Below are 9,819 nucleotides of genomic sequence, written 5' to 3'. Positions count from 1 at the left end.
TGCGGGAGGACAAATGTGGAGCTCCGTTTTATTCGCATTTAGCTGGGGGATTTTGCTATTCTGGATTTTGGATCACGGATCAAAAGGATTAACAGGAGGAATAATCTGCGGACAATCGTACAATATATCTACTCAAGGACCATTAAGCGCACCTGTCCAATGAAATGACACCCATAAACAAAAGTATGAAATGGCATGTTTCTCAAAGGAGCTGCAGTCACTTTTCATCAGCAATGATGAAATTGCACCAATGAAATATGTAAATGACATTCATTTGGATGATGACACATCATGTACTGAGGCACCTGGGACCCATTTAACAGACAACTGAAATATTTATTTCAACACAATTCTGAATATGTTTCACTCAGATACTAAACATTATGGTATTAACAATTTAAGGTTCCACAATTACTTGAGGAAACGATACCGCAGTCTTGGTCAATTCCAACGCATACATTACGGAGATGTTTTCTCACTTGTGAAGAATGAAGGGGCCTGACTTGAGAGTTTACACATGAAAACTCCTTCCATTCTTTGCAAAGTGGAAAAGCTACAAAAATAGTGGCATATCAAATACTTCTAAGACCAATAGTGAAACCCAAATCCGTTCATCTGTGGCCATTTTCTGAAGTTACATTGCTAATTCAAATGAGCTCATCGTACAATATGGCTTTAAACACAGACAATGTAAAATTGTGCGAACAGATTTTGCATAGCAAAGTTTGACAAACCAGTGAAAAGACTGAACTATTGCAACTGATGCGGTGCAACTTGTGCTATAATTCTTTTATTTATTTATTTTCTATCGTACAGGAAATAATACTGTAAGCTAACAAGACCACTCAGATCTCACAAACCAAGAAATCAAAGCGTAAACCTTTTTGGATCTAGCAAAATTTAATTTTCATTAATGAGGACGTTTTAATAATGATATAAAAAATAATAAAATGTTCTATGCAACCCGCTAATATGATTAATATTGCGTTTATGGAACATGAATTCAGCAGCAAAGTCCAACTATTTTAATGTTGCATTCAAGGAAGGTGGGAATTATCCCACTGTCCCAGTTCTGACCTCAAATCATTCACGTTAAATGTAAATATTAGACGGCTGATTCTGTTGAATCACAACACACTCACCTCCCGCAAACCTTCCTTCTTAATTTTAGTATTAAAGTACTACTTCGCTACTAAAGTACAGAAACAATCATTTACCTTGGGGTTGGTTATTGATTAGTTTTCGCACTTCAGTACCAAAAGTAACCATCAATTACTTTATAATATTATACTGTTATTAGATTGTATTAAAAAACTAAAGTAAATAATTTTGGTTTCAAGTACATAACTACTTCAGCACTTGATTGCGGAAAGTAATCATTTACTTTAGTACATGATTACACACACATACATATATTTTAATCAACAATCCAACTTTTAGATCAGGGGGGTGCATAGAACATAAAAAAAAAGTATGAATTCTAAATTCCAACGTGTTCTGACCCTTAATTACACTTTTGTTTATATGATGCTTGACACATTTGGCACTGTGACCTCTGTATTTCCATCTATCGAGTTAATACAATATGTGGCTCATTATTACTTAACAAAAATGTGGAAATCTTCATGCATTAACATTCCTCCATTTACCCATAATAGATTTTTGTATCAAAAACCGTCGCAAAGAAAGAGTAAATGTACAAAACCCACATCACCTGACTGGCAAAGTCAATAATTAAAAAAAAAAAAAAAAAAGAACACTGCAAGGTGTGTCAAATTTACTAAACCCTCAACGCAAGAAAATAGGGACGGGGAGTGGGCGTGGTCAACGGGACATGGGAGGAGTCGTTACAATTAAGGGAGAATAGGTGAAGACCCATAATATGTACAATATGTACCGATTCCTCAAGTAAAAGTAGATCACTCTCACCACAGAGAGCATTCAGCAACACCCATCATCCTTTAACGGCGACATACACGTATAAAAAAAATCACGGGTGAAAAAAATGCCCGTCGTCGGAATGTCTTTGGTGATGCTTCAAGCGTACGATCCAGCTCGGACCGCGGAGCGTCTGGGTCCCAACGTTCAACCTCAGCGCGACTCGCTCAATCGCACAGCAATTTACAATAAAAGCAGACGCTGACGTTTTTCTTCACCAGGAACTCGCACGTGGAGGCCCGCTCCAAAATAATGGGGGCGTGGCTGGGTAAGGGTTCTTTTGGGGTGAGCCCATGGCAAACAGAGTATTTCTCCAAACCCAGAAGCAGACTGACCACTTCGGTGGACGAGGTCAACTTTTTGGGGAATTTCCGATAGAACGGGTGGGTGGGCAAAAGCGGCTGCTTTTGCACGGTCACCTGATAGACGAAGCCCGGGTCGATCAGGACGATGGTGTCCGACATGTTGGACTGCTTGGAGCACTGCAGCAGCTGGATCTGCGGGCCCTTTGCCATAACGGCGTACCATAAGGTCGGCAGCGAGGTGCTGCGTAACGAGTTGAGCAGAGCTAAGAGTCGCTTGTCGTTGTCCTCCGTGGCTTCCGCCGGATTCTCGGCCAAACTGAAGATCTGCGTGATCTGAAGGGGTCGCGGGACGTGAGCTCATGTGAGGTCAGCGAATAAACCGGAAACCTTACCATGGGCAGCTCGTTATCCACCTCTCCGGGCCTCAGACAACCGGTCTCCTGGTGGGACACCTCCACGTTCCTTTCATTTAGATGCTCCTGCAAATCAACACACGAGATTAAATATATTTTCGCGTACCGTTGTTTAGAGTGGTTCTCCTCAAATTGTGGGATGCCGCCAGGGTTAGGCTTTGTTTTTGCAATGTCAAGTGTAATGGCAAAAAAAATAAAAAATAGAATATTTCAGGCACCTCGATGCATTTTTTTTCAGTTTCAGATTAACCTGTAAACTGCATAACACTGGAAAAAGGGAGTTCACGCTTTCAGTGCCATGAACGAGAATTCTCGTCTTTTAAAATGCTTACTTTGCGTGCCAATGACAAGGATTCTTGTCAAATATATATATATATATATATATATATTTTTTTTTTTTTTTTTTTTTTTTGAAAGGGTAGCTGACCCCCTTGACGAGTGCTTATTTTGACGAGAGCACTGTAGTGATGAAGAGTGACCATTGGATGGCAGTGTTGCTCTCCTTGGGGAAGAAAGCCATACATACAACACATGCATTACAGACTAGTAATTCAAATGATGAAATGGAAATCAAACTTTCATATGATACCTCCCTTGTTTTTTACACATAGTTGGCCTTGAAAGACAAGTGAAAGTGCCAATCAGCAGGCAATTCCCCAAATATGAGATGGACTTTTTTTTTGGACAAAAGTATGGGTGCGTCCTATAAACCCTAACCCCTACCCTAAAAACGAGTTGTTTTTTTTAATTCAACACCATTCGAGGAAGATTGATCTGTCATCCACATAAGGAGTTTTGACGCGCAGGTGTGCATTTTTAGAATCAGCCACATTTGTACTTATAATAGTGATTAAATAATAATTAAAACACTTACATGAGGGCGTTTATTGTTGCTTTGGTGACCGTGTCTTTTCGCCACTTCTTGATCTTCCAAAATTGAACGATTTAACTATGGAAACAAAGGATGACATACTCTATAACGGCATATACCTGTGGTGTCCAAAGCATGTCAAAGGGCCGATAAATCAAACCTGTCTCGTGTTGTCCATCGTGTTAAGAGTAATTCTGGTACTGCTCGAAGGTTCCGAGATCCACATCTACAAATAGAAACGTACAAATCTTTTGAACTTTAACTGTTTAAAGGCACTTACAAGTAAAACACATGAAAAAAAAAGTCTTAAAAGGGCCGTAACATTATATTTAAATACTTTTCACAGTGTCATATGTGCATTAAAATTACATTTTGCACATTGTCGCTTTAATTTCTTATTGAATGAGTTTTATGGTACCGATATTTCTAACCAAGAAGTAAAGCGGTTCGTTTGCAGAGACCGCACCTTATCGTGAAGCTGCCTCGCCCCCTTCATGACATTGTTCAACGTGGACAGGCCACCAAAGATGGATACATAAATCATCTCGAGTGCTCATCCTCACTCGACCAGCGTGAATAATGAGGCCAAAAGCAGGCGTTTTACTGACATTACAAGACAAAGCGGCGTTGATATACAGCTCTCACTAACATGCGTTCCTCCTATCAAATCAGTCCCTATGGGAACCTAGTATTTATAACAATAGTTCCTCCCACGGGTGAATTATTTCCCAAACACACATTTTGGTCACTTCAGCATTTTCTGAAGTCAAATGTTGTAGTTAATAAATGAAACGTTGCTATTTACGAGCAAAACCTCTCCTCCTCAGCGCCAGACTCAAAACAAAACTAAAAGATGCGAATAAGATCGGCATGTATTTTCTCTTGTACAGGCAGCAGGGGGGATGTACAAATTGCTTCTGTCGTCATAAGCGCACTTCAAACCGTTTTACCAGAGCGCAGAATAAGCTAGAAATGCATCAATGAAGAAATATAATACGTGGAGAGTGTTTTTGGTGACAGATCAAGATTGGAACATGGTTCAAAGTTCCCAAAAGTTGACTTTTCATGTTACGGGCCCCTTTAAAGAAATGAAAAACATTGAAAAGAAAAAAAAAGAAAACTGACATCTTGGAAGTCGTCGTCATCGTCACTGAAATCCCAGCTGCCGTGGGGCAATTTAATCTTCTTTAAATTTGTCTTCCGACTGTACGTGTAGTGAGGCCTTGGCCTGCCTGGCAGTGACGGATCATCCGACCTGTAATCACCTTGAGACATCTGGTAGGGGAGCAGGTGCCTCTGTAGGTAAGAAAAATCCAATTTTGTCATGTCAGCACAACAGATGGAGGCAGCAACTCGGACCGTCAGCGTCGCACCATTGCCTGTCTCTGGCACTGTCGGAGGCGACACTTCTGCCTCTTTTTGTTGCTGCCGCCAAACTTGGGTTTGTCAACACAAAAATCGCAGGTGCCGCAGTCCTTCCTGCATAAGCACGCATTGCATTCCCCACAGGCACGTCGTTTCCGCTTCTTATGCCACTGAAAATGTGGACACATTGAATTCGCCACACGGGAGGTACGTAGCAATCTATTTATATAAATGTACAAAAACTGCCTATAAATGCATCTCGAGGCCGAAGACAAAGCGCCAAAACTCGACTCACATCATCATCGTCATCTGTTGAATAGTCGTCATCGTCCTCCGGGTCCATCTGGTCCATGTTGGAAGAAAAGTTCTCAGGTTCGCTGCTTTTTGTATCCAGCTGCTGCATGAATAACAACGTAAAATGTTTAAAAGAATCAACATGGATCAATATTTCACTGTCTATTTTACTATAGAAAACTAACAATAGTACCTGGGTGTCGGTAGGTTCCTCCTGCAAAATATACACATAAAAGGTACCGTTTAAGTAAACTTCCAAGCCAAATTAAAATACAAAAAGATTTAAAATGACAAAAGATTTACTTAGATTTCAAGTAAGATGAATCAATGACTCGTTTAGCCCCTTGATGGACATTGCCGCCATCTAGTGTTCAATATTACAATTGCCAATTCAGCCTACGCTAAATAGAACCACAGTGGATCGGTAATAAAAAATGGTCCAAATCCGACCGTTGAAATTAATTTGGAGAAAAATAGTAATATTTTCCTCAACTATGTGAAAAATAATAAAGCGCTGATAAACGTTAAACATACATTTTACAAAAAAAAGGATTTAGAGGGTACCCCAGCGTAAAAAAAACCTAAAACATACATACACACAAAAACTCTAAAAATGATAAATGCAGCGATACTATAATCACATTTTAGTTTTTATGAAAAGATAAAAATTCAGTCCTTGTCCATATTTTTGCAGATATGTATCTTATAAAATCAAACCAATCACCTGCAAACTTATGTTGTCATCCAGTAACTCTGAAAAGTCGCTTTCCGGCATCTTTGGTGTGACATTCTCTGTTTCAGAAGTCTAATGAAGGCAAAACATGGTTTGAAGATTTGTGACGTCTTAACAATCAGCTAAATGGTAAACAAGTGACTTACTCTGCGAATTGGACAGATACATCTGCGCATTTTGCATATGCGCTTTCGGTTCTCTGGACTGTTGCAGTTGACACAGAGGCCACAGTTTACAGTCATGTGACATCCCACACACTGCCCACATGGAATCCGCTTAAATAAAAAAAAAGTTCTTAATATTAGAAAATATCTTTCTAATGTTACTCTATATGATCTCAACAATTAAGTCAAAATATTGCATTGCAAATGTGTAACTATTTCTGCATAATAGCCTCCTGAGACCTATTCATTTGTGTCCAACTTTTACTTAGAAGCCTTGTTTATATAATGCTTGTTTAAAAACAAAAGTGCAATAAATAGATAATTTTGACAAAACATGATGAATAAATGTGATTAATAATAGTGATTTCAGTATTGACCAAAATAACCGTGATTCATATTTTGGCCATAATTGTGCAACACTATACACAGGTAACAGCAACAAAAAAAAAAGCTACATCCAGGCTTTTGATTGAATGTTATGAGGCAAAAAAAAAAAAAAGTTGAGGGTCATGAAAAAATATATATTTATATGCCATGGGCTGCAAATTCAAGCTTCGCTACCAGGTGTGCTCAGCAGAAGACATCCTGGTGGCTCAAATGATGTCTCATATGTTTGGCTCGGATGCATTTAACTTTGCTGTATTGCTGAGACAAAACGGACACAACAGTGGACACAAACAAATAGGCCGAGCTTCAGGAGAATACGGTTATGTCGAAAATATGACATTACCTTCCGCATACGTATCAGCGGATGTTCTATGGTCTTTGAAGCTGAGGATAAAGAGACAACAAAATAAAAAGATATTCAGTATTACACTCTTATTTCATTGTTGTGAATGAGTGAAAAGCGAAATGGATCCACATACCCCAACATGACGGACAGGAGGGTTTCTTTCTTTGTCTGTCGTACCACGTGCCGATGAAGGGCATACCGCAATTGGAACACAACCTGTTGAGAAATGTAACTTCATAAAAATATCTCGCTGAGCATAAACAGATCGTTAGCTAGCGTCGAAGCGCTTGAACTCACAATGTTTTATCATCTGGGCCAGGCTGTCCTTTTATGGAGAGGTGCGGTTTGGACGTCGACGGCATATGAAGTTTGATTTTGATACTGGGTACAACAGGTTCATTGGTTGAAGTTTGAGAAGTTGTCTCACTAGAGATGTAAGATTTGGCCCAATTGTTCGAAGTGCGCTTGGAGTAGGAGGAGTCCGGAGTGTCCGCCCTTTCTCCTTTGTCCACCCAGCTGGACTCCGAGGAGGACCGCTCCCGTATCTTCCTCTGGAAAGTTGTCGTTTAAATGAAAACAAACCGCAAAAAATATGCTTGAGATATAATCATCTTCATGCAGTGATACCTTCCGTCTGCGTCGGGTTTGTTTGACTTCGCCGTTATAGAACTTTCCCGCTTTGTAGTCAAAATGGGATATGTCTTGAACGCCGACAAAAATCGTCATCAGCTCCACTTTACTCCTGATCCGATTACCTTCGGGACTGTGAATTGGAAAACATAGCTTTTAGCCACTTTTAACTTCATTTGTGTATTCCAACTCCAAGCCTTATAAAATTAAAACATTGAAATCAAAATAAACATTTGGGGGAAAAAATAGTCAGACCCGCTTCCAGCACAGGTCTTTTTCGTTTACAAATGAGACTGCTGTTTTCTACCAGTTGAAAATAAAGTCCACTTATTAAGTCATTTTCAGCGATTAAAAAAAAGTTATTATTTATAGTTTAATAACCAAAATATTTTTCACGCAAAATTAATACCTTTAAAAAAAATGCAATTACTGTTGACCGAAAACTTACATCATCTGTGCTCCAGGGTCGGTTAATGACCGATCACAGCTCACTTGTTGGTCATGTGACATTCACAAGCTGAGCTGTGATTGGTCATTACCTGAGCCTTCAAAACAGGTGACATCATTTTCAGTTGACAGCAAAATGTGTTTTCAAAAGTATTAATAGCCATTACAAATTTGATTCTTGATTATCTAAGATCAATTTATTAGAAGTGGAACAATTAACCGACAACTAATTGGTTAGCATATTAATCGACCAGTATTTTGGAATATCAATTAACCGATTGGATATCTTCTTTCATTTACTGTTGTCCAAATGTTCAGGATTTCAGCTTAAAAAATAAATGAACGTTTTTGTAGTCCTCCATGAAAGCAGACTACTGTATCTAAAATAAAACATTTGCTTTTACTCAATCAACATTTTTACCTTTATTGCAAGCCTATTAACTACATCATAATTCTTGTCAATATACAAGGTGGAAAATGTATTTTTTCAAGAAGCTGTTACCTTAAGTAATAGACATCCATCTGACCAATACTAGAACCAGATTGTCGAATAACCTCTTTGCGTTTCCAACCCTGTCCGAGCTCAGGGAAGTCAAACCATCCCTCATCGGGATGTGTGCGCTTGCGTCGACGTCGGACAGTCCTAAAAGAAAGAAGACAAGCAACAATCAAAAGTTACAGCAAATAAGACAAGCAAATTATCACTTTGTGGAAATGGGTCTACTTCTATTATTTCTCACAATTATCTAATCAATACATCTTGATTAGAAAACAACAAACAAACATAATTGTACTTACTTATTGAGTAATTTATTAACGCTCTTAATGGCATGACTCTTTTCACTTTCTCCTGCTATGCTTTCTTCATCTTCATCACCGTGGTCATCATCATCTAGAGGCTCCAACCAATCAGTAGGAGGAAAGTCAACAGGGGGCTTTTCATCCTCCATTTGATTCTCCTCTCCTTGTGCTTCCCTTACAACATCTGCCTCATTTGCATCCTCCGTCTTTTGTCCCACATCTTCCACAGGCTCGTTCCCGGGAGGCTGCGGGGCTTCCCCGTCCATTGGTGAAACAATTTCAACTCACAACAGTCACTCTGAAACTATTTACATTGGATCATCTTGACGTAAAGTGTTTTCACACCATGTTGTGATTCGGACACTTTTCCCTGGCCTCTCGAACTGGTCAAGAGGTAAAGGAGAGAAAAGTAAACAGTAATTACATGCACAGTTAGAAGTCTATTATCGAACATTTTTTTGAATGAATGAACATATGAATAGAACGCTTTAAGGTTTAAGTACTACACAATATAACAATTATATTATACAGACTTGCGATATTGCAGTTTAGTTGTGTTGAATGCTCAACGATGGGCGGGAAATGTGGCGTGTAACAAACTAATATTACACGGGAAAGTAAATTTTAACAACAGCAGTCGATCTGTCCATTGAATAAGTGTAAATTTTGTAACATTATCGCTTCATTCAAACAAATCCCACGACAGATGAGCCGGTACAGGAAACACAAGAGCCGTTGCATGCTAACGTTAGCCCCTAAAGCTAACTTCGTGGTCGCAATGAATAAATGTCACAATTATCAGTGACACGTATAAACTTTGTGTGATGGCGCTCGATGCGCGTCAGTTGGTTCGATGGGTCGGCAAAACCACGTACCTTTAATAGGATATCTCCTGTCTTGTTAACGGGAAAACACCACAATTACAGTGCTTTACAGTCAGCTGCTAAACTAACTAGCGTGCTAGTGTCCAGCGGGTACCGACAACGGAAGCCCGTAGGACCAATTTCCATCGAAAATGAAAATCCATAAAAGAGTTTTGTTCGAACAAATCCAGCTACGTAAGAAGTGAGTTTGTATTAATATGATGTGTTTTTAATCTGGAAAATATATTACTGGGTAAATTTA

General features: G+C 39.2%; 1 protein-coding gene across 2 annotated transcripts; it reads right to left on the bottom strand.

The window, feature by feature from the left end:
- Positions 1 to 315: 315 nt before the first annotated feature.
- mbd1b (methyl-CpG binding domain protein 1b) lies at positions 316 to 9,665 on the bottom strand. 2 transcript variants are annotated; one of them, XM_088422374.1, is made up of 17 exons: positions 9,570 to 9,665; positions 8,692 to 9,077; positions 8,396 to 8,536; positions 7,444 to 7,579; positions 7,114 to 7,367; positions 6,950 to 7,032; positions 6,814 to 6,854; positions 6,066 to 6,194; positions 5,911 to 5,991; positions 5,380 to 5,400; positions 5,188 to 5,289; positions 4,901 to 5,062; positions 4,653 to 4,823; positions 3,688 to 3,753; positions 3,531 to 3,605; positions 2,636 to 2,722; positions 316 to 2,576 (listed from the first exon to the last, which is right to left on the bottom strand). In XM_088422374.1, exons 2-17 carry the CDS (start codon positions 8,958 to 8,960, stop codon positions 2,106 to 2,108), a joined length of 2,289 nt encoding a protein of 762 aa, XP_088278500.1. In that variant the 5' UTR covers positions 8,961 to 9,077; positions 9,570 to 9,665; the 3' UTR covers positions 316 to 2,105. The 2 variants fall into 2 exon arrangements, with proteins under 2 accessions (XP_088278500.1, XP_088278501.1); XM_088422375.1 differs by having other exon boundaries at positions 4,653 to 4,802.
- Between the last annotated feature and the right edge of the window lie 154 nt (positions 9,666 to 9,819).

The sequence above is a fragment of the Hippichthys cyanospilos genome, chromosome 9 (genome assembly GCF_059441005.1).
Source record: "Hippichthys cyanospilos isolate Australia breed blue-spotted pipefish chromosome 9, RoL_Hcya_1.0, whole genome shotgun sequence".
NCBI classification, from domain to species: domain Eukaryota; kingdom Metazoa; phylum Chordata; class Actinopteri; order Syngnathiformes; family Syngnathidae; genus Hippichthys; species Hippichthys cyanospilos.
This window is presented reverse-complemented; position numbering and strand designations above follow the sequence as displayed.

What these genes read in the sequence shown, in the direction of transcription:
- mbd1b (XM_088422374.1), bottom strand. Translation starts at nt 8,960, where the DNA reads ATGGACGGGGAAGCCCCGCAGCCTCCCGGGAACGAGCCTGTGGAAGAT. An exon ending in GTTAATAAATTACTCAATAA is followed by an intron (nt 8,537 to 8,691) that starts GTAAGTACAATT and finishes TCTTTCTTTTAG; the next exon opens with GACTGTCCGACGTCGACGCA. An exon ending in CAACAGATGACGATGATGAT is followed by an intron (nt 5,063 to 5,187) that starts GTGAGTCGAGTT and finishes CCACATTTTCAG; the next exon opens with TGGCATAAGAAGCGGAAACG.